This window comes from Volvox carteri (genome assembly GCF_000143455.1).
Source record: "Volvox carteri f. nagariensis unplaced genomic scaffold VOLCAscaffold_7, whole genome shotgun sequence".
Lineage (NCBI taxonomy): Eukaryota > Viridiplantae > Chlorophyta > Chlorophyceae > Chlamydomonadales > Volvocaceae > Volvox > Volvox carteri.
Window position 1 is genome coordinate 1366017 of NW_003307550.1, and position 23132 is coordinate 1389148.

At 55.9% G+C, this 23132-nt stretch overlaps 3 protein-coding genes across 3 annotated transcripts; 1 reads left to right on the forward strand and 2 right to left on the reverse strand.

Annotated features, from left to right (window-relative positions):
* Window positions 1–100: 100 nt before the first annotated feature.
* VOLCADRAFT_88009 (uncharacterized protein) lies at window positions 101–3220 on the reverse strand (the record flags this gene model as incomplete). Its single annotated transcript, XM_002947734.1, has 1 exon — window positions 101–3220. One exon carries the CDS (start codon window positions 3218–3220, stop codon window positions 101–103), a length of 3120 nt encoding a protein of 1039 aa, XP_002947780.1.
* Window positions 3221–11676: 8456 nt separating this feature from the next.
* On the reverse strand, window positions 11677–14131 carry VOLCADRAFT_57472 (uncharacterized protein; the record flags this gene model as incomplete). Its single annotated transcript, XM_002947735.1, has 6 exons — window positions 11677–11829; window positions 12318–12415; window positions 12716–12836; window positions 13256–13432; window positions 13686–13841; window positions 14051–14131. Coding segments are annotated over 6 exons (786 nt in total), but the record flags the coding sequence as incomplete, so codon positions are not given.
* Window positions 14132–16594: 2463 nt separating this feature from the next.
* VOLCADRAFT_88011 (uncharacterized protein) lies at window positions 16595–20227 on the forward strand (the record flags this gene model as incomplete). Its single annotated transcript, XM_002947607.1, has 6 exons — window positions 16595–16705; window positions 17718–17766; window positions 18166–18182; window positions 18608–18807; window positions 18896–18902; window positions 19121–20227. 6 exons carry the CDS (start codon window positions 16595–16597, stop codon window positions 20225–20227), a joined length of 1491 nt encoding a protein of 496 aa, XP_002947653.1.
* Window positions 20228–23132: the final 2905 nt, after the last annotated feature.

The window sequence follows — 23132 nt, forward strand, 5'->3', positions numbered from 1 at the left end:
TTCTCCCCCCTTTCTCCTCCCCGTCCTCCAAATCTGACCCCCCCCTCCAAGGCGCACACTCTGCACATGGCCACAGACGGAGTCCCGGACCCCGGGAAGGTCAAGGGGTACTGGACAGCGAGTCCAGGAGGGCCGCGACCTTCAGAGCCGCGTGCAGGCTGCGAGCCATCTGAAGATCTTGAGCCGCACCCATAAGGCCCGGCAGCGACAACGCTGCAGTACACAAACCCGCGTCGGCCGCACAACCGACGGCCTGCGGCGGCGACAGCGGTGCTGGCGGAGACGACACCTCGGCGGCAAGTAGTGCCAGTGCCTGCTGCAAAGCGGCGAGAGACGGAGCACCGGGTGCTGGTACGGCAAAGTCACGCGGCGACGGTACGGTAGCAGCGGCAGCGGCGGCGGCGACAGTCGAGACGGCAAGCTCCGATGAATCTGGTGTCGCCTCGTCGATCGCAACCGTTGAAGCTGGCGGCGATACAGGCGGCGTTAAAGAGCTTTGAGCATGGACCGCCAATACAGCAGCGACGGCAGCGGTGTCGGTACCGCTGCTGGCGGCGGACATGTCGTCGCTTCCCGCGATGCTGACGGAGGTCGGTGACGTCATCGTTGCAACGTCAGGCGACGCCTGCATCTGGTTGGGTGCCTTTACCTCCGGAGTGCCTGGTACGGAAGGATCGTTACAACTGACTGCCGTACTGTCGCTCACAGGCGACAAGGACACCGTACCGAGGCTTGTGACTGCAGCGGCGGTGGCGCTGCTCCTACCGCCGCCACCCCCCTGCTTCGCCAGCGCCGCCAATGTCGTCAACAGCGACGTCAACGACGCCAGAGATACCTCGTGGCTCCCCATGCCCCCCACCGAGAAAGGGCCTGTCGCCACCGATGACGTCAAAGATGCCGTACCAAACACATCGCTGCCAAACGCGCCGCTGTTGACCATTGGGGCGCCGCTAGCGGCGCCGGCAAACGGGTTGGCGGGGCCGCCACCGCCGTACGGCGCCACTGACGGCGCCAATGCATTGACGCCAAACAGGTTCATGTACGGGTTTCCAACGTACGGCGCTGACGAGGCCGCCGCCACGGCGGCAGCCGCTGCTGCCGCCGCTGCAGCGGTAGAGCTATTCGCTGCGAAGCCGCAGGGCGCACTTGTACCGAAATGCGACAGCTGCTGCAATTGTTCCTGCGAGACGGCCGTCTCATCCGGCGGTGTGGGACAGCAGTCATCGTCGTCACTTGCACGCTGGTATAGAGCAAAAGGACTGCGGACCTCCGGAAGTGTTGCCATGACGGCGGCCACATCGGCGCTAGGGGGCTGCGGTACAGGTGCCCGCGGCGGCGGCGGCGGCGGCGGCGGCGATGCCGATGACGTCGACTGGGGCGTTAAGCCGCTGCCGGAGCTGGGATGCCGCGGAGGCGGTGGCGGAGGCGGCGGCGCAAAGGAGCCACCACGGGCTGTAGCCGAGTTCCGAGAGTATAAACCGCTAGCGCCGCTGCCCATGCTGGCCAGCCGGCCGCTATCCGTCGGCGGCGGCGGTGGCGGTTGCTGACCAGTGAAGCTGCCGCGGCCGTTGACGCCGCTGCCTCCAAGAGGAGAAGGGCTCCGAGCGACGCCAGGCAACGTCGTCGCGGTCGCCGCCACCGCCGGTTGACCGGCAGCAGCATGGTTGTGCGCGGATGGAGGCGGGGAAGGCTTGCCCGACTGAGACGAAGCGGCGATGCGCTGGGCCGCCAGCGTCTGGAGCTTCGACGACAGTTCAAGAGCAGCAGCCAGGCTGCTGTCAGTGCCGTCCTGCAAGGCCGCCGCCACCAGCATCTGAGCCTCCTGTACGGTAGGAAACTTGAAACCCGCAGCGGTGTCAACGTCACCGCCAGCGGCGGGGACGGCGGCGGCGTCATAAAGGCCGTCGGCCGTCGGGCCCGCACCTGGCGAACGCCTCGGCGGCGGCGGCGGCGGTGGAAGGATGGATGGATAGCCGTTGCCGTACTGCGTATTGAAGGGGACGGTGGACGAACTGGACGAGCGGCTGCGAAGGCACTCCTGGTCAGAGCGTGGCGGCGGCGGCGGTGGCGGTGCCGGAGGCTGGAGATGGGCTGATGGCCGCGGTGTAATGCTCTTACTAGGCGGCGGCGGAGGCGGCGGCGGAGGCCAGCAGTCCACCGCAGCAGGGGCGGCTACGCCGCCGGGCGTGCCGGCGGCGCCGCCACGGGAGCTTTGGGTGACCAAAACCGAGCCGTCGCCTGTGGCCGTCGTCAGCGACCCCAGGTCAAGAGGCGGACAATACGACGCGTGGGCGGTAGCGCCGTCACGCGGTGGCGGCGGCGGCGGCGGCGGCCCGCCATTGTTGTAGTTGCTGCCGCTGCTGGCGCTATTGCGGCGCACAAAGCTGCGGTTCAAGGAAGTGCCCCGCTGCCCTGCGGGCCCATCAACCGTTCGCTGCACCGCCGCGGGTACGGCACCTCCGCCGTCACGCGGCGGCGGTGGCGGAGGCTGGCCGATGGCATAATACTCATCATGGCTAGCTCCGGAACCGTAGTCCGAATTGGCCGCTGATCTGCTGTGGATGGGAGATTGGCGTGGAGAGGCGTTGGAACTTGAGCTGGAAGAAACGCGGACCCCGCCGGCCGGGGAAATGGGTGATTGCGCAGCCGCCGCAGCAGCAGAGGTAAAAGTTGCGGCGCCGCGGGGCGGCGGCGGTGGCGGCGGGAGTGTCGCAGGAGGACGAGGGCTGGCAGCGGCGCCGGCAGCGATGGAAAGTGAGGAGGAGGCGCCTTGGTTGTGCTGGTGATAGTTGAAGTGGTTGTAATTGTGGTTGTGGTGGTTGTGATGAGAGGAGTACACGGAACGATCCGGAACGCTGCGTGAAGTGGGCAGTAGAGGGGGAGGTTGCTGATGGAGTTGGTACTGTTGGTTTTGAGAACTCGAATTGGAGCGCCCGGCAACGGAGTCCAAGGAGGAGTCAAAGCTCCAGGGATTATGGGGGGGAATGATGGCCGAGGTGGAAGGTTGCAGAAGTTGAGTAGGTAGTGCAGTAGGCTTGTAGGCGGGAGGCTTCGAAGGCTTGGCAGGCTGCGCAAACTCGATAGCAAAGGTCAAGTCGGCTGGCAGCAGGCTTTCCAGGTTCAGATCAATACCGTCAGACTGCTGCTGAACCTCGGCGAAGGCGGATGGAGGATGACGGATGGGCGCTGCCGCCATGCCGGGACGGACAACCTCGGCCATGGTTTTTGTGGCCACAGGTTCAAGCGGTGGGGCCTAAGCAAGCCGAAGTGGAGGGCAAAGCGAAACAGGAAAGCAATAACGGGATGGAAGATGAGCGGGAACGTCGACATAACGGCAGCCTGACGAACAGCACTTTTTACTTCTAAAATGCTCAAAACACCGTTATGCATACACGGTATGTGCAAGTATGCCGTTGCAAATCCATTTGGGGCGTCCCTTGTAAGATGCCGCTAAGATAAAGACATATCTTCTACTGTTGCGGTGCAAGACATGTAAAAGGAAGCAGTTAATATTCAATTGCAACAAATAACATCGCAATCCTTGCAAGCGGAGAAACTCGCCAAGCAACCGCAAGGAGGGTCAGACCTCACGCCGAACAGACGTCTGCTAAATGTCTAATAAAGGCCAACAGGTATTGATGCATAGAGCCGCAAGCCGTGGAGAATTCATAAGCTTGACGCAGAAAAGACCGCGACACCTCAACACGGTTTCAGCGCGACCCACCTAGTCCAATGCTAGCAGGAGTAAAACGAGATGTATCGAGAGGATACTCTGCCTCGCTGGAATAGCGGACGTGTCGGCGGTTGCCAACGCAGATGTTCAAATGCGCTTCACAACGTTCCTAGTTATTTTCCAGGAAGACCTCCTCCGCTGATGGTGAATAGCATGGGATCAGGCTGGAAGGAACTTCTCAAGGAGGTGGCACGATGAGTGGTGCTGAGAGTGAGGCGTGGAGGTGCAGGGTAGATTCCGCCAAAACTATATTGTATCTAATAGTGCGTGCAATCTAGGCTTCTCTAAACTATATGAGAGCCCATGTTGCGCGCTGCTCTTGCGAATGAAGCATTGGGACGCATCAATCATGTTGGGTCCGTGCACCCGTGCACTGGCGGGCGGCTCTCTGTTGCAGTACGGCGGAAACTACTGTGTCCAACTCCCAGTGAGATTTTGTGTAATCAGGGTTCAAAACCTCAGGAGAACGAAGGACAGCGTAGAATCCTTGACTTGTTGGGGACTAGAGTTATCCTTTAACTTCGCAGCGGGAAAAGTGCAACGTCCTCGCAAGTATGTAATGTCAAAATCTAGCCGCAAAAGGATGAAAGCACTTTCTTATGATAATCTTAAACGGCTCATTGTTGCTCTTACAAAGAGGCGTCACAGGTATAATCGTAACAGTACGTGTGACGTGCCGAAGGAGCTGCTGAGAAACTCTCTGTTCTTCAGGACCTGACAACAATAAACAGTACTGATGATTGAATTTGTCACCGGCGCACATACAAGCGTAGCTAAGGAAGCGTTCTTGCATGGTTGCGCGTCTCGCTTGAAGCCGTATGTAGCTATCTAGCGCACATAAATTAAAGAATGGTTTTTATTACGTATTGCTTCCACTCTTAATACAATAATAACTCCTGCCGCTGACACGCCCTCATGAACCGCCATCCGCTTGACACTTAAGCCCGTCACATCCTTTCAGATGAACCATTCGTCCTAAAGCCCATGCTTTTAAACGTCTCTCCTGAAAGGGCAATCCTAAGGCGTCGTAGCTGACCCGGTATGACCCGTTCAAAAGTCGCGCCAAGCGCATGAAGACCACACCCCCTGCTAGCAACGACCTTCCCTGGTCGCGACTTGGCTGCTTAGCTAATTATCTTAGACGCAAAACATCAGAGGCACCTCCAGGACCCCGCGTTCCGCGCGTTCCCGCTCCTCATACGGCCTTTAACCGTGTCCATGACGCGTGTGCCGTGACGAAAAACCGCCCCAGGGTTCGCCGCATGTCTGGTCAAAGGTGCGTCTGTTCGGGCCTGCGGGAACACATCGCCCAGCTGCGAGAAAGCGAAACTGCCTAGCCGCCAAAACCATCGAATCCCGGTTTCGAAAATGCGAACGATGAAAGGCGCGCCTTGGGCCCGGGCAATTTTGATGCAATATTGGAACTTAGTGATGATCCTTTCACCGTGCCAAAACATTGAGCATGCTTGAATTTTTTTGGTTTCACTGAATAGAAATTCTCTCACAAGTTTTGTTCAGTCAGCTCGCAGCCGCTGCGCATTGTTTTGGAAGCATTTGAGACGGCATCAAGGCTCCGGAACCAACTCAGTCCCAGTCAACAATACCCGTTGCGACACTGCGCCATCCAATCCACCCTCGGACTCCCTGAAGCCGAACAGCAGTTTTGAGACTCTTCCTGTACTGGAAACCTGACGAACTTTAAACGGTGTCTGGACCCCACGAAACGCCGTAGCTCGTGCATAATTCACCGTCGTGCGAGCATGCATGTCTAAGTTGCATGCATGCTCAGCTTTCACCTCCATTTGCTCTGTCTGTTCTGGTGCCTCATGCTGGCTGGGCAGCTATCGTGCTTTCCAAGCAGTCATGCTTTTTAAGCCTGGCTCGCGTCACTAGTTGACCTGGCTCATAAACGGCTCGCACGGTGGCACGCTAATGTCTTTTTGTACGAGAAAAGGCCACAACGCCATTACAGATCAAACGCAGACACACCACCCATTTGTCGTACAGGAACCACTTTGCCCGGAGTAAATGACATCGGCCGCAGAGACAGCACACCGCGCGTGTAGCGTGTGTAGGGTGTCGTACGTACGGGCGCCCACCTTGTGCACATCAGGGTTATTCTCCTTGGGACTTCCCCGAGCCTGTTTCCTTAATGTACATGGCGTAAAGAGGGAGAGCGAGCGCCGGATGTTGCCTAAAAAGGACGCCGAAGGTCACAATCAACAAACACGGGCAGATGCCGTGCAGCGCTATCGAAGGCCTGTGCACACCTCTAACGGCACTGCCAAAAAGAAGTGAAAACCGCGTTGGTGGTTTATACGTGCATGGGGGGTATGGAGCGCACCGTGGGTAGGGTGGGTGGGTAGGGGTGTGCGAGTGGGTAAGGGTGTAAAGGAGTTCGCGAATCTTGGGACGATGGATTGGAAGGAGTCGAAGTACGGATATAAATAGGAATGGGTGTAAAATCGCGCCTTGAAGGGGGGAATCGCTCAGAGACACCAGCAAGACAGACGACCCGCTTCATATCTTCGATCTTTGGGCTTTCATCTGCTCCCTCCAGGGTTTGGGAGCTTTCAGAAATCGGCTTTGCACCGAATGCTTTCCACGGAATGTCCTACTAGGCCGCGTTGTCCTCTGCAAGCAGCGTCTGCCGGGCAAGCCTGCGGCGCGAGGGCGGACCATCCTCGCGGGTTACGATGATCGTCCAGCCTTACAACCGACCGACTCAATGGTCCACCCCTCGAACGTACTGACAGGGAGGCAACGGAGGGCTATACGGCCTGACTCACTCGCTCTGACTGGAAAATTGGGCGTCCAGTTTTTTTTTTGGTAATATATTACTTTTTGGGGAATAAATGGGGGTCTGAGCCTGGAAGAAATGGAATCGTTGGGTCAGTTGGTGTACTGGTTCATTACTTCGGCCATAAGTCGTCCCAAATGCCTTCTGCACATATAAAGCTGACCATTTGGAGCTTATACACTATTTATGATGTGTGAAACAGGGGGGTGTATCTTCGCCCGTGGCAGCTACCCTGCGAAACCCTGCCTTCCCCGCGGGTATTTCGGGGCACCCTCATCCAGTCACCCTAGTCAACTTCTCAGTGGATCGCTCAGGTTCCGCACCCACCACCAGCATCCAACGGAATCTGCCGGGCCGACAGCGGCCCAACTCCATTCCTGGCCGGCTCGCAGGTTAACTTCATCCCAGGTCACCATAGTCCATCAACTAGGGGCACAATGCCTGCTACCATTGGAAGAACTTTTGACCCTAATGGGTATCGATCCCGGAATCTCCCGGGGTCAATGGTGGCGCCTTACCAGTAGTGCCAAACCCTAGTATTTCCTATATAAGATATTTCATCATATCACCATAAGACGGCCCGCTGTTGCATTCAACTTAGGTCAACGGGGCATTCGTTCATTCTTGACCAAAGCAAACGGCTCAGAAACTCCGCAGACGCAATGCCCCAAACATTTAGAAGAAGAATTGTTTACAGCACACCGTAAGGCCTTTGAAGGGGGGGTCTGGGGGGGGCGCAGCCCCCCCCAGCGACTATACAAATAGGAATCGTAACCGCAAGAAACACCCAGTTTATTACTCTAGGGTACTAGGCCCAAAACGAAAAAAAAACACTGTGGGCGTCTGGGAGGTTTCGAGTTTTATTACTCCCCCTGTTCATTAACCCCATAAAATGACTGGATACATCCTCGTACATCTGCACACGCGCCGTACAGCTGCAGTACAGTAATCACCTGTTGACACGGTTTTCAGGGATCGTGATTTAAATTTCAGCATTCACGGTTCACGGATAGTCAACCACGTGCTGCTTCACAAGGTCGGCAGCAGGGTGCGAGGTCGAGCGGGTCCCTGCGGCGACGCGAAGGTGACAGGACAAGAGCTACTCGAAGTTTTACAACAAGCCCCACGTAAGACGAACGACATGGCGATGAATCGCTGGAGTGATACGAGAGATACGAGAGCCCGTGGGCGGCCATGCTTCCGATATGCGGTAGTGACGTTGATCAGCGAAAAGGCCAAAATATAAAAAAAGCAATGCACACGATGTACATACAATTCATGAGGCGGCACCTGCCCACCACATTTGGTGGGGGTTGGAGGCTTGTTCGACGCTCCTTGCTCCGGCGAGTGCGTCATATAGCTATGTGCGCGTGAAGTCCACAACACAGTATCCTTAGCACCAACCCTCAACCCTCCAAGACAAATCTATGACCCCAAGACCGCCAACCCCGGCAATAGACTACAGCTTTCCTACGACACACAGCCACTGAAGCTCATCATAGTCAGTGGTCAAAAGTGGCATCAAAATCAGACGCGGAAAATCCCAACCACCGAGAAGGTACAAGCAACGTCGCCAAGAAGATAATCGTTCCAGTCCATTCGAAAGGTTTTCGTCCGGGTCGTTATCCGTGTACGGCTCACTGTACGACCAACCGACAGTCAGGAACCCCTTGCAAGGACAGTATTACAGTTTCAGGCAGTCGCCATGAGAGCCATGAGAGCGACCGTCGGGGAACCGTGAAGTCAATTCTGACAAATAAGAAAAGCTTAACCGACCTAACCGAGCCCAACCGAAACTGCTACCGACTGCCCTGTTGATCTCCATCTTGATCCCCTTTCCAAGGATTAGTCAAGCATTCGCAAGACCTTGAAACAATGGTACCTAGAAAGCACATTGTTACGTCCCAAAGCATCATCGTCCATCAAGCTTTTACAACTCATGCACGTCATGAGCACGTGTCCCAGCTGAGAAAGCGACAACGATGCGACCCGCATAGGGCTCACAGGGCGACTTCTGCAAAAACTACCCTCCTGCAAACGCAAACATGACCGAAAAAAAGACGCCGACGCTTCAGTAAGTCTATATTCAACCATTACAACTATACAGAATCTAAGATGATAAATTGCACATGCCATGCAAGAATCTTTGGTCCAAGCGGCAATTAGTCCACGCGCTTCAATTTCAGAAAGATATGTCAAAACCAAGGTTCACGTGAAGCCTTGAGCCAGTGCTCCTTCAATCCGCTGGCCGACGAGCCCACGGTACATAGGGGCCCGTACAGATTTCTAGATCCGGATGTTGACAACTACGTGTTGAAAAAAGTACAGTGCCGTACAGCTCTGACCGAACCGGAATGAAGAAAACCAACGCCTGTCACAACGCCCCAAAGTCCCAAGCGGGCATCAAAAAGGGACGCCCCTCCGTTCACAACGCCATAATAACGCACAGCTGGCAGCTGCCTAACGAAAACTCAGCAATAAGAGGTCTACTAGTAGCGCTAATAGTACACAAGGACAGCAGTTTACGGTGTCTAGGGAGTCTGCTTTCCGAAGCAACAAGGGCAAACACTTGACAAACAAACAGACAGACAGACAGACAGACAGAGCAGGTAGAGGCCATTATTGCCGAGATCATCCCCTGCTCTCAGAGCCACTGCACACAGAGGAAGATTCGACCTCAATATTTTTTTCAAGTTCGGTACAAACTCCACAAAGGGGGGAAGAATGGCCCTCTCCTGGATACATTTCAACTACCTGTACGTGGCCTGCGCTCCTGAACCAATCGTACGGGGCAAGGAAGCGTAACAGCTCCTGAGACTGTACGGACATGAGGCGTACGACCATTTCATGCTTCGTAATTGATGGCAGGTTCCTCGGCTTGCACCGAAAATCCTTTCCTTTCCTTTCGGGCTATTGCACCGCTGTTCTGTAACACACACATACACACATACATACATACATACACACACAGGTTTACGGACGTCTTTCAAGCAAAGCACCTCTCGCTCTCTATGTACACACGCATCCAAACTGTATCTACTCCGCAAAGCAAGGGCGCCCTGTGGGGTCAAATCTACCGAAGAAAGCCCCTCTACCCCCCCCAGAGGAGAGATCACACAGGTTACTTGTCTACGTGAACACACAATGTCACAGTCCGTCACAAAGCAATGCGGAAGGGCCCCCCGCGCGCTTTCTCAGGCGGATGCAACATGCGCATGCAACGCAACGCAACGCAATGCGGGAGCGCCGGTCCTGGCCGCAACACCCAACTGACGGTCACTACGGCACTAGTGAAGGAAAATGATATCTTCCTTCACTTCCTACACCCCATCCCCATCCCCACATCGACCCAGCCAACCCAGCCAAACCCGAGCTCAATGTGCCGGTGACACGGCACCAGCAACTCGACATACATACAGGTCATACCATATAATATGTATACATAAATATACCTGATTCATGCCGAAACCACGGAGGCGGCGACCGAGCCCAGCCCCAACAAAAGACTGGTGCAGTCCACCCCTTCGCACTGCGGAGTGGCAGCAGCCGGGGCTTTGCGGCTACTGCCTATGCTGACAAAGACCATTCCGTCGCCTTCATGCAACGCGCCGCCATGGGAGCATTGGCTGCTGCCGGCGCCGGCACCGCCGCTGCAGACGGGCCTTGGCGTCCCGGCAGGTGGCGGGTCCGCTTCGCCGCCAATAAGCGCGGTTGGCAGTACGGCACCCTGCATTGCGCTGCCGCTCTCGGCACTGCGCCATAGCGGGAGCGGCGGCGGCGCCGCCGATGTTGGTCCAGCTGCTGAAGCACAGCCGCCGCCGCTTGCACGCGGTGTAGGAAGGAAATGCCGTACAAAGCTCGCCTGCGTTGGGGTATCAGGAAAGACCGGCCGCGGCGTCACCTCCACCGTTGTACGGCGACTCCCGCAATGACTGCCGTACTCCGCCTTAGTAGAAACGCGCGACGGTGAATCATTTGCCGTTGATGTCTGCGTGCTGGCGGTGGCAATGGCTGTGGCGGCGTTGACAGCCGCGACGTTGCTTGGGCTTGCCCCCTGCTGCTGCGGGCTGTTGGTGTAGCTGTGTGCCGTCGCCGGTACCGCCGTCGCCGCCGCCGCTATCGCGGCGGCGGCGGCGGTCGGCGACAGGTCAGCAACCATGTAAGCGGCCGACGCAGGCGTCATCACTTCCGCCAGGCCCCTCCTCACGTCCGCCATATGCACATCCTCCACAGTCGCTGTGCACGAGGAGCGCGGAATGTTAGACGACGCTGCGGGCGGCACCGCCGTCGCGGCAGCGCCGCCGTCGCTGCACCGGCTGCTTTGCGCAACGACGCCAGACCCGGCCGGTGCCCCAACAAACAGTCCCGCCTTCGCCGCTCTCATCCCCATAGCGCTATCTGCCGTCTGCAGAGGCGGCAGCTGTTGGTGAAGCTGCTGCTGATGCTGATGCACGACAGCTAGCTGCATAGCTTCCTGAAGCTTCTGGATCATGCCCTGGATCTGCTCCAGGGGGAGCTTGCTGAGATCCAAAAGCTGCTGCTGCTGCAGCGCCCGCAGCTGCTGACCAATCGACAGCGCTACAGCCGCGGCCGCCGCTGCGGTGACGTCAGCCCCATTCTCGGCCGTCTGGAGCTCAAGCGGGCTGTGGATGTAGTTGCTGTGCTGTAGCTGCTGGTGGTGGTGGTGGTTGGGATAAGAATAGCAGCCATCCAGTCCGAGGGTGGTGACGGCGGCGCCGCCGCTCAGCTGGCTTGGCAGCTCGCACCGTGTCGGCGAGTCGATCCGTGGTGACGATGCTGCCGTACTGGCGGCGGCTACCGGACGGGACCGCGGCGAAGCCGCCACCGACGCCGATGCCATTGCAGCACCAGGCCGAGAGCAGGCGGCGCTATGCTGTGCATGGATGCCGTACATCCCGTGTTGTACACCAGCGGTAGCTGTGCTCCCGCCGCTGAAGGCCTGCAGTGCAAGCCCCACCGCCGCGGGAGTGCTTTGGGCTGTTGCGGCTGGCTGAGAGATCACTAGGCCGTTGCGTTGCATTGTCTGAGGCTGCGGCTGAGACTGAGACTCGCATTGCTGCAAGTAACGGGGCTGCTGAGGAAGCGGGTACGGCGAGTACGGCATCCGTATGATTTGCTCACAAGAGTCTGAGTTGACAATCCAGGGATGCTCCAGCAGCTGCCGAACCGTGGGTCGGTCGCCGGGGACGGGTGACAACGCTCTGAGAATGAAATCACGAGCCATCGGCGACACCGAGGTCGGGAAGATGGGGGGAAGAGCCGAGCAGATACGGGTCTCGGCCTACGTAGGGCGTGTGGAGGTATAAGAAACAGGAAGGGCACATGCGACTGTCAGGGGCTGTCCTTCCGGGTCTTCACGGTTGCCCACGTGCTGGAAACGGTTGGCCGGGAGTTGGATGATGTAATATTCCCAAAAGAAGATGCACCTATATAATAAATACATATACATAATATGTATAATATACATATGTATACTCCCAAACAGAAGATGCAAGGCCGAGGGCAAGAGCCGCCATTGCTTGCCTTGTGGAATTCATGTAGCTCTGGGTCCGGGTGCAGGTTGCTGTGCGGGGGGTGCGTGAACAACCAAGACCGCCAGGTGCAGGGAATGAGCCCAAAGCCCCCACATTGACTAAAAGCCCCGCGAGCCCTGACCTGCTGGTCTACCACTTCACAAGGTATCTCTCCCCACGCGCCGCACCCAAACAAGACCAAGGTACCCATAAATTTGAAATCCATAACCTAAATCCAGATCCTACCTACCTGATAGCGGCATTCCGAGGCGTACGGCGGCAGTCCAGTCAGCAGTTCGTACGTAACAATGCCCACGGCCCACACGTCAGTCGCAAAGCCGTATCGTGCTGGTGCACCAGGAGCGGGCGACATCGCCATGCTTTGTTTGATCGGGCAACGAAGGACCTCTGCGCAGTTTTGAATTTTGTAAAGGAGGGAGAAAAGGCGGGAAGTTTAATTATTGATTAGGGTTTAAGGTCCAGGAAAGTCGCGTACCCGACCAATGAGAACGGAGGCGAGGTTTATAGATTATAAAAACTAAACCATTTTGCATTCCATTTTGCAGCCAGACCGGAAACAGCCCAACCTGGATCCAAAATATTCCAAACAGCCCAACCTGGATCCAAAATCAAAAATCAGGATCTCACCTGGTGCCATGTAATCTAGCGTGCCTACGCGGCTGATTGGTCGTTCCTCCACCATGTTAATCGCAAGACCAAAGTCAGCCAACTTTATAGAACCGTCGGCCGCGAACAGCACGTTCTCGGGCTGCAGGTCAATGGATGCGGGCGGCCGAAACGGGGTTTTAAAGAAGCCCTGTAAAGGTCCTGAAAAATTGGCCAGGTCCTGATAAGGGATCTCGGAAAAAGAATGGAATCGCGCTATGCGATGACCAGAAAGCAACCATGTCCGTTTCACACACACGTAAATTTTTCCAAAGGCTTCTAACAGAGGAACGCAGTGTACGGGCGAGCGAGGGAACAGGCACGCCGCCTGTCGGGAGGGCTAGCGGGCTATTGCTTATATTTTTGCCGAGCAGGAAAGAGGGCAAAGGGTTGCTGATTTCGGTACATTTTACTGGCTGAGGAAAACCCTCAAGCTAATGAATCTTCGGACCAACGCATCGGAATTAAAAATTTTCTGTAAGAATTTTCAAGATTTCCTAATCAGGCTACCTTGCCGCTCACCTTCACATCGCGATGGACAATTCCCCAGCGGTGAAGGTACATCAGCGCGGCCAGCAGAGGCCGCATCACAGCCTTGACAACGGTAAGCTCGTCAACCCGGCCGCCGTGGCTGTGCATGAGCGCGAGCAGGTCGCCATTGGGCACGTACTCTTGGACGAGCACAAGTGTATCACCCTCCTGTATTTGGAGGTTCATGTCCAGTCAGGTCAGATCACGTCAGGCTGTGCCGGGTCGAGTCGTGTCTTGTCAGGAAATTGAATATGGAGCACCGTTTTCACACTGTCAGGCGAAAAAACCAAGGAAAAGAGAAAGAAACCAAGGAAAAGAGAAGACAGAAAAAGCCGAAGAGCGGGACTGACGAGCGCAGAGCCAGCACCAGTGCTGGAGATTCATGACACGATAGGCTCCCATGATCATGCTTTCAGCTCACCTCAAATGCGCCAAAAAGGTGGACAATGTTTGGGTGCTGCAGTCCGCTCTGGATTGCAACCTCGCGATACATTTCGTGCTGAGCCACGTCTGGAGACTTGTCGACGTCGTGATAGACCTTCAGGACGACCTCCATACCTGAGTACCGACATGTGGCCTGAGCAAGAACGAAAAGGAAAAGGTGGGGCAGAGTTTTGTCGCCATGTCGCCGCCAACTATCTAGCGACACCCGCTGGGAACCCAGAATGAATCCATGAAACTTTTAACACCTTCGTGCGGATCAATATTGTAAAGAGACACTCCGTTATGCAGCTGCTGAAAAACTGCTTGTCAGCACCAGTAGCAGAAATGCTCCCTATAACTCACCGTGTACACTTGTGCCGCGTAGCCATTATACAATGTCTTGCAGATATGGTAATCTTCCAAGCTCCATTCCTGTCGCTCCATTGCGCAAGGCAAATTTGGCGACACCGCTAAGAGTCGTTGTTCGGCCATAGTGGAGTTGTGTGAGAAACTCAGAACATAACCTAGTAAGATTCACTGGTGCTAGATCAATTTACTTGAGTCCTAAACCATAAGGTCTGTTGACATATGTGTCACCCAACAGTATAGCAAATCTTTGCGTTGTGTTAAGGGCTCGCAGTGAATGAAGCTGATAATAATGTATAAGTTCATGCCACAATATGTTACATAAGCACGACATACACAGCCGTTCCGCAAGCGTGAAGTAGCTATAACGAACATCGCAACCACTGTAAGGCCCATGGAGATAGTGCTACCAGCCAGCGAGCAAAGAAGCAAATACGGATCTTTTGAAGTCGAAAAGTATAAGTGATCATTCAATAATATTTCATTTAATTTTGGTTAACCCTGAACTCGGGCTGGGTGTTCTAGGTTCAACGGCGCCAGGCAAGCGACAGCCAAATTTTATGTTACAACATTAATTGTATATAGCCTCATATTTTTTATCTCGCTCTCTAATTCGCTCGTTGGATTCGTGGGTTGGTAGTAACGCGTCGCGTCGTGTCGTCAGCTTGTCGTCGGTTGTCGTCGTGACATAATATGGGCCTTCCTGGCCAGTCCTGTCCAAAACGTACATGGGGTCAGCTTCCTCAAATTATTTTCTTTCATGTCGCCAGCCTATTCTTGTGATGAACTTCATTCGCGGCCACAACGTTAGTAGTCCAGCAACCGACACAGGTCCGACACTTCGGCCTCATCTAGCATCAAAAAGTGCAACCTTAACACACCTGAAGTTCCACTTAAATGAGACCTAAAATCACTGCCAAAAAAAGGTGCACCAACCCCGCTCGCTGTCCAGCCCCCGCCGCCCCTTTAGCATCTTACAACGCACCACAACACTCGCCCACCGGGATGTGGCAAACTGTCCTCTGTTGTCCTCTTTTCTCTCCTTTCGTCGTACCCAACTCTCAGTCGTAAAGTGTCCCGTCTTTCAGGTCCTTCTCTGAAACCCCACGCGTGGCACCGGTTGAAAATAGTTCCCTTCGAAGCGAGCACCCCTTTTACATTTATGGAGAGAAACATAGTCTACGGCGGAGCGGATGCGTGTACGCAAGCTGCAAACCATCATGCCGGGCAGCTGGCCTTGTCAACTCCAGCCGCCCAGCCGCCCAGCCGCCCAGCGCGTCTCCGAAGCGCCTGCGGAAGCTGTGAAAACTGCCCTTCCCCCGTCCCAAGGGAGGATTGGAAGGCGCCCAAACAATCCTGTAACACCTTCCAGAGCGATGCCTTGACACAGTCCGAAGAGCAGAGCTGTGCTCTACTCAGGACTAAAATGGCACTGGGGAAAACAACCACTGCGTGAGCTCTAGACCGCCTGGCTTGCTGTGTCACTAAAAAGCTTCTTGGTCTGCGTAAGGGAGAAACAACTAGGGGCTATAGAGAGAGAAGTCATTTAAGAGCCTCTTATGTCACTTTAGGAGTTTTCTCCCCTCTGTCATTTTCCCCGTAACTTTTTGCGACACACAACAGAACGTGCGACAGCGCTATTTATATGCTGGTCGATACACAGCTACAGGATGCGATCCTTTACACGTGAACAAACGTTTTAGCACAGCAATCAAAACTTAGATCGCGGACCTCATGTACACCCCTCGTCGTTAATTATGCTGGCTCAGGAAGCTTCCCGGTCCCTGAAGTCCGTTGTTCCTTAGAACCGCGTTGGGCCGCGAATGCTTCAATCCCACCTATGGCTTCCCTGTTTGCAGCCCTGCTGCAACTGACTAACAACTACCTAAGAGCAGGTTTTCTGCCAGAATCCCGCTTTGGAAGGAAGCAGGAAGCATCGCTTTCCTGTTTGGTCAGCGAAGTGCGCCAGTATCCAAGTATATAAGAGTCCTCATTCTGAGCTTGCGCTGTCGGTCCCTTCGCATCCAAGGTGGCGAGGCTGGCTGAACCTTGCGTTCAAGACACGTGCATGTATGATCGGCATTGGTGGCCTGCATGTGACAGGAGGGTAGGATTCGGGCTGGAATTAGGGAAGAGCTCTGTCGCAGAATTAGCCTGGATTTTATTCCTGACAAAAGAATTGGTCTGCCGAGGTCTGGAATTGTTCTGGCGGACCCGCCGGAGGTATTCGAATTGCGCTGTGGAGCCTCGGAATTGGGCTGTGCTGCGCCTGAATTGGCCTGTCCGGGTGTCGAATTGGCCTGGCAGGGACATTCGGACAGTCAGAATTAGCGTGTTCAGGGTGTCGAATTAGGGAAGCACGGGAATTGTGCGACCGGGGCAGTCAAAAGAATTGCTCTGCCCGACAGTTTGTCCTACCCTCTAATGTGACACGTCGGCGATTGCTCAGTGCGGGCACAGCTGGGGGAGGGCGACTCGGCTGAAGGGTGTAAAACCTGTGAACGAACGGAAAGAGATGACTCCATGATGAAGCCCTGAATAATGATTTTTGACTTCGTTAGAAGCGGCAGAATGAGGCAGAACGTCCGTGCTTCGGAGCTCATTCCGCAATCGGAAAAGCGCTCGGATGCAGAGAAAAAAGCATTGCGCAAGGTAGCAATTCCACTTCCACCACCACGATCGGCTTGGCCCCAGCTACAAACAGTTGACCCTTAAGACAGCCAGCGAGGAGAATGACAGAGGCGGTAGGCATTTGTGCAATTTGGGTCGGCGAATACATGATGGGTCCAGTTACCTAATGTTAGCAGGCGCTACCAAGAGAGACCCAACTTGACCCTCCTCTAGCTTTCGGCTAAATTTCTCCCAAAGGAAACGGAGTTACAATGTAATTTGTTGGTTCCGGGATACGGCAGTTTTAAATTGCTTTTCTGAAACGGATCCTTTTCGCCCCAAGCGTTGCATTGCCGTGCAGTGCAAGGCCTCGCGACGCTTTCCGCAGAAAGGATTTAAGGAAGCCAACTTCGAATCCTCATAACCTTTCGCGGCTCTAACCTTTATCTTCTTCACGCCACCATTACGCTTGTGCCTTGTGGACAGCTTTGTGGACTGTATTCGGCAATCATAGCACCACTACCATCCTTTCTGTAGACAACTTGACATTGTCGTTGCGATATGAGTCCTGCTGCTGCAAGGGGAACAGCGCCCCGAACGGTCCGGCCTCGACGGGTAAGAAGCGTTGGTGTTGCGGGTTCCCTGACATGGCTACCGGTACTGCTTCTAGCTCTAGGGTAAATGGGCTTAAATCTTAGGAGGGGCTGTACGGTGTTTGGCGAAAATTAAGGACTGGCGATGGCGGTAGCTGCGCCGCTATTTGTGCGCGGGCACGAGAACTGACGACTAACGTCGACTAGCTGTGCGGATGCTTATACAGAGCTCTTGCCGTAGCATCAGCTGCATATTTAGTACTTGCGCGCGTTCAGCTCACCAGCGCCGTTGCTTACACAAAAGCTTCAGCAAGCATATGGTGCATGTCCTGCAAGCTGGACTGCATACTTTACTAACCTTCCTGTGGTATTGCGGACTTTAGATCTGCAAGCAATTAGCACGTTTCTTCCCCACAATACGATGTTACCAATTCGCAACCCATCCTCTATGTTCCGCACAGCAAAGGACCGACGGCAAGCGTGGAGAAGCCGCCATGGTCGGCATGGCAGGTAAAGCGACGTAATTCATAGGTGCCATGGCACATGACATCACAAGCGGTTTGATGTACGACCTCGGGACAGCTTTTGCTTGGCCTGCCAATTTTACCCGCGTTTCACCCCTCCGCTTCGAACAGTCCAATAAGTGAGCTAATGAGCTATCCAGCTGAGGAAACCGACCCGGGAGCCCGTGAAAGGAACCTAGGCCTTCCAGTATAGCTCTAAAGTCCTTAATTAGTACATAGCCTGTTTTGATAGTGGGTACAGCTTTGTCGACTAAATGCACGACTCACACATGCTTCTTGCCATACCTCCCTAGCAATGCCACATCCCAACGACCCCAACACCTCCCAACCCACCATCTGCTGCTCCCCGCCCATGCCATAACCTGGTGCGTGTGCTTCGACGTAGACGTGGACGGCCCAGAGGTGAGCCCGGGCATCTGCATAATGTGTGTACGTAATGTACGTATGTATGTGTGTCTGCGTGTACATACATGCATTGGAGGACCTACCGGTCATCGCACCGGACAGCAAGGGGCTTATGTGCGGGGGGGAGGGAGGGGGGAAGAGAGGGAGGGAGGGGGAAGGACGCCACCCTCCCTCCCTCCGGGCGCTCTCTGACCCTCCTCCTGACGAAGGTCACCTTTTAAAAAGACTCTCAACTGCCCCTACCTCTAGCGCCCGCACGTTACCCGACTAACTGAAAACTAACTGATATTCACTACCTAACCTTAAATAAGTAGCTAACTGCCAGTCATAGACTGACAAGCAGCGGCTATAGCCATCATTCTTCCTCTGTGATCCCAACACGCGCGCTGCTAACCTTACCGGCTCTTATCGCCCCTCCGCAGGCTGAGCTCCTCGACATGGAGGTCCAGCTTGCAGCCGCAAAATGCGCCTGGCTTCGCTTCAAAGAAACCGGCTTCAGGAGCAAACGTGCGCTGCAGCTTCTGGATAATTTCTTCTGCTCTCCCGGACAGGAACTCGTCGTACAAGCCCCACGGCCACCATCACTGCATCCCTCCGTACACCAGCCGCACCAGCTGCACCAGTACTGCACCCCACCCCAAGACGGCACCATGCCGCCCGACACCTCCTCCTCCTTCTCCTCCCTAACCGCCTCCTCCTTCTCCTTCGAGGGCCACGGTGCGCTGCTGCTGCTGCCATCTGCTGCTGCTACTGCGGCCGCTAACGCACCTGCTACCGCTGTTCGTGGGGCTGTAGCTGCAGCCGTAGCTCCCGGAAACGCTCCGCGGGCCGCGGCGATTAGCCGTCACGCCTCCCTGGACCCCGCCGCCAGCGAGGCCAGCAGCAGCGGCAGCATTTCACCTCATGCATGTGCACGCGGGGGGCCGCGGCCGCAGCTTCCGCCGCCGCCGCCACCACCGCAGCAGCAGCAGCAGCAGCAGCTACAGTCGCGGCGCCATCGCGGCCGTGTTAACAGCCGCGATGACCTCCGGTCGCTGGAGGCGGACACTTTCCTGGGCGCACACGATCAGCCCTGCCTCAGCAGAACCAAGGCGCCTCATCGCGCAGCAGTAGCCGCCGCCGCCGCTGTTGCCAATCCGAGCTCTGCCCGTTCTTTTTCCGCTGCTGATCGCGTCACGCCCTCTGGAACGGACGGCCGGGACCCCGCCAGGATCCCTCGCGAGAGGCAGCGACCCGCAGACAGCAGCAGCAGTACTGGTGAATGCACACGCAGCAGGCAGCCGCTAAAGTTCAAGGAATGGGCCGCTGAGTATGCGCGCGCCGTGGCGGCCGGGCACACGGCGAGGGCCTTGAGCTCCTCGCTGCAGCCTAACGAGGTTATTGCGGCGGCAGGGGCGGCGATGGCGGCGGCAGAGGATGACGTTGGCGCCGCAATGTACGACGTGGCGGCCGCCACACCTGGTCCCCTGTTGGGCCATGCCTCTCACCTGCCTTGCTGGGGCCTAGCCCGGCGTTGGCTAGACAGCCAGCAGCAGCAGCAGCAGGCGCCGCCGTCCGCGGGTCTGAGCCCTGTCGCGGAGCCGCTGCGAACGATTCCGTACTCGCAGTGGGTGCGGGACGTGCTGTCACTGGACGATGGCTTCGGGGGCACTCCCTCGCCCTGTGCCGGTGGCGGCAGCGATGGCTCGCCCGTGCGGGTGCTGCGATTCGTACTTCCCAGCCCCGGGGAGGACCAAGAGCAGCAGCAACAACAACAACAACAGCTGTCCTCGTTATCGTTGTCGTCGCAGCCGCCATCATTCCGCCCAAGCGCTGTGTTCGACCTGCAGCCCAATGATGATGATAAGGAGGAGGCGGAGGAGGAGGAGGAGGAGGAGGCTGGGATTGTCTACGAGGCGGAGTGCTGCGACATCTACTCGCACGGCGCTGGCGGCGACAGCGATGGCGGCAGCTTTGGGACGGAGAGCTCCAATACTACTGCTGGGGGTAGGGACAGCTCCCTGCCGGTGCCGCCCATGTCGTTCTGGCAACTAGGCCAGTAACGACTAACTGTAACAACGAACAAGGGGTACAACGAGGGCCGTTGAAAGTCCCACTGAAAGTCTGTCGCTGCGTTGACAACAGCTGGGTTGGCCGGCGCGCGCGTGTCGTGTCGTGTCGTGGCCATAGCTGTGAGGCGGCAGAGACCGGCGGGCAAGCGGGCGGCGGGACTCGCACTGCAGTAGACTTCATTCAGGGAAGCGCCGCAGCTAAGACGACCAATGCCATAGCCGGTGGTGGTGGTAGTGGTGGTGGTGGTGGTGGTGGTAGTAGTGGGGTGAAGGTGGCGCCGCGAGGGTGTCTCAATCTCAGCAGAGCCGGACAGCTGCAATGCAGCCAACGGTACGACACCACGCCAGGGATATTAGTCAGGTATTTGTGTGCTGACGCGATGTGAATCGCACCCCCCAATTCTTTGCTGAACGCAAACCGTCAGGGCATCAAGGGGGACAGGATAGCTTCATCAATCACCATGCTTGGGGTGGACTTCGCCCGGCATTGAAATTGCAACTACTCTTTATTTTGTCTCATTCCACATTGCTGACCTCCAGCCCGCCTAGTGCTTATCCGGGCCGTGATTTGGACAGTACAATATGCGCTCTGTACGGAAACACGTGGGGGTTGGGGCTCTCCGGTGTCGTGGAGGGAATGTGTACGGAGGGCAGGCCCCGCACAGGGCCGTACACTAGAGGCTTAAATTATATATGTATGGTCACTGCCATCTCATGGCAGTCGTTGATTCCCGGGTGAGTGCTCTTAGTTCTAGGGGTCAGTTTAGTGTTTTTTTCCTTGTTATTGCCATTTTGCCCTTGCCATTGCGACCACGTGATGGGTCTGTTCTTAGATCCCTTAGATCGTCAGACTGTTATTGGCTATTTACCACAAGTGGTTTTCACTAGTGGCAGTGGTACATAGGCTTTTTCCTTGGTCATTGCCATGCATAATTGAAGCGCGGACCAGATTGTTCAGATGGCTATGTGGGAACTGGATCTCATCGCCGTATGTTGTTCTTTGGCGCGGTGATATGATGATGTTGACACGATGTTCACTTCGGTTGTAGTGGTGGTGTGTATGGTTGTTGGTCAGTTTGATGTGGTTGGCGAGAGGTGGTTACTGCGGCCGCAGCATCCATAGAATCGCGGACTGAACGGAACAAGACATCCACGACGGCATGGGCTTCTTTGCGGTTTGTTGACGTGCCGCGTACGACGGCATCGCTGTGGCGCGTCGTCCTTTTTAAATGTGCTCTCTGCTTGTTTTGGGGAAGTGCTTGCGTTGGTCGGCTTTTTACAAACGCTTGCTTTCCATAGTGTTTTCCTTTCAACCTGCACACAGGGTTTCCGGTCGGCCAGGAGTCCCTGCTGAGTCGGGCGGGGCGATGAAGACGAGTACGCGAATGAAAGCCACATTGGGTCGCTAGGCAGGCAGGAGACAGAGGAATTTCTTCTTGTAGTGCTCTTAAAAAGAGCCAACTTAATGCGCGCGCGATCCGCGAGAAATCACAAACCCCTGTAACAACACCCGGCAGCGTCGGCTGCACACGTGACCCCCGTTTCCAGTGGCCTCTAATCGTCTGCCCTTTTCTCTTACCTTATCAGTAATTTTCCAGTAACTGTGTTGCATTTAAAGCCAGTTGTATGAACCTAGCGCGCGTTAAAATGAATCCCCCAAAGGCCAGAACAACCAAACCACGCTGACTCGAACACCCACCAGGAGGGCAACAGGAAAGTCCCCGCAGTCATTCGGTTTCCCACGTCTCAGCAGCAGCAAACCTTCAATTAAGGGTGGTGACTCTCCGTCACCAGAAGATACGGGGTTTGGCCTTTGTTTGGGAGACGGCTGAGTACGACATGTACGGAATACAATGCCCACCGGGGAATTGAGGACAAAGAAAAAAGGTGGCAGAATTCAAAAAGCTGCGGATGGCGAAAAAACCCGACGGAGGATTACCCCCGAGTGACGTTGTACGACTTCCGTTGCCGTACCGTCGCAACGAACGAGCTTGCCATGCGCTGCAGATCGCAAAGCGCGGGGCCGGCCGCAGCGAGGGCTCTGCACGTTTGTCTTTGTGGTCACGAGTTGTCAACGCGTGCCGATGAAGATCCGCCCCGAACCTGTTGTTGTTGTTACAGGTTGGTTAAGCTTCACCAGTGGCCTCCTTCCCGAGGCAATTCCCTGCTCTCCCCTGCTAGAGGGGCACCCTAATCCATTCACCCCATCCGACTTCAGAGTGTAATCTTTGGGTTCGGCAACTCACCACCAGCATCCAACCAAATCTAGCGGATCAACGGCGCCTCAACCTAGTTCCTGGTCAGCTCGCAAGTTGATATTATCACGTCCTACACCGTCCACAAGATGGGGGCCCACCTCCCATTCCATCACCCCTCACACACCCGAGAGGTCGGCAGGAGGATTTGAACCCGGACACCCCGGGAGCAGAAGTCAGGCCTTAACCTCTGCCAGCCACCTCTGCCAGCCACCTGTTGTATTACCCTTATAGTGTTAGTCACATGTCATTTCTCTCGCAAGGTCCCCATGGCGCCAACGATTGCCGAGGCCCCCAGATGCCAGCAGCAGGAAGTCCAGAGCCAGAACACGGTAATTTGTAAAGTTATGCTGAAACGACCGTCCGAGCGGGCCCTATGCATGGCCAAATTCCGTTAATGTCAAAGCGGTTGCGATGATGGCCATGTGGGCCCTTTGGCTGACTTGCAAGGAAATCCAGATCAAGATCCAAATCCACGTAGGTACTGCACGCAACTAACTTTCCCTTTGCGGACAATTCCCTTCGCGGTGGCCAATAAGAAAAGAAAACGACGGACCCGACCCATCACCATCACCATCACCACCAGCGGCAGCAGCACGGCCAGCCATCTGCCGGTCCCGTCCCGCCTGCCGTTCCTCCAC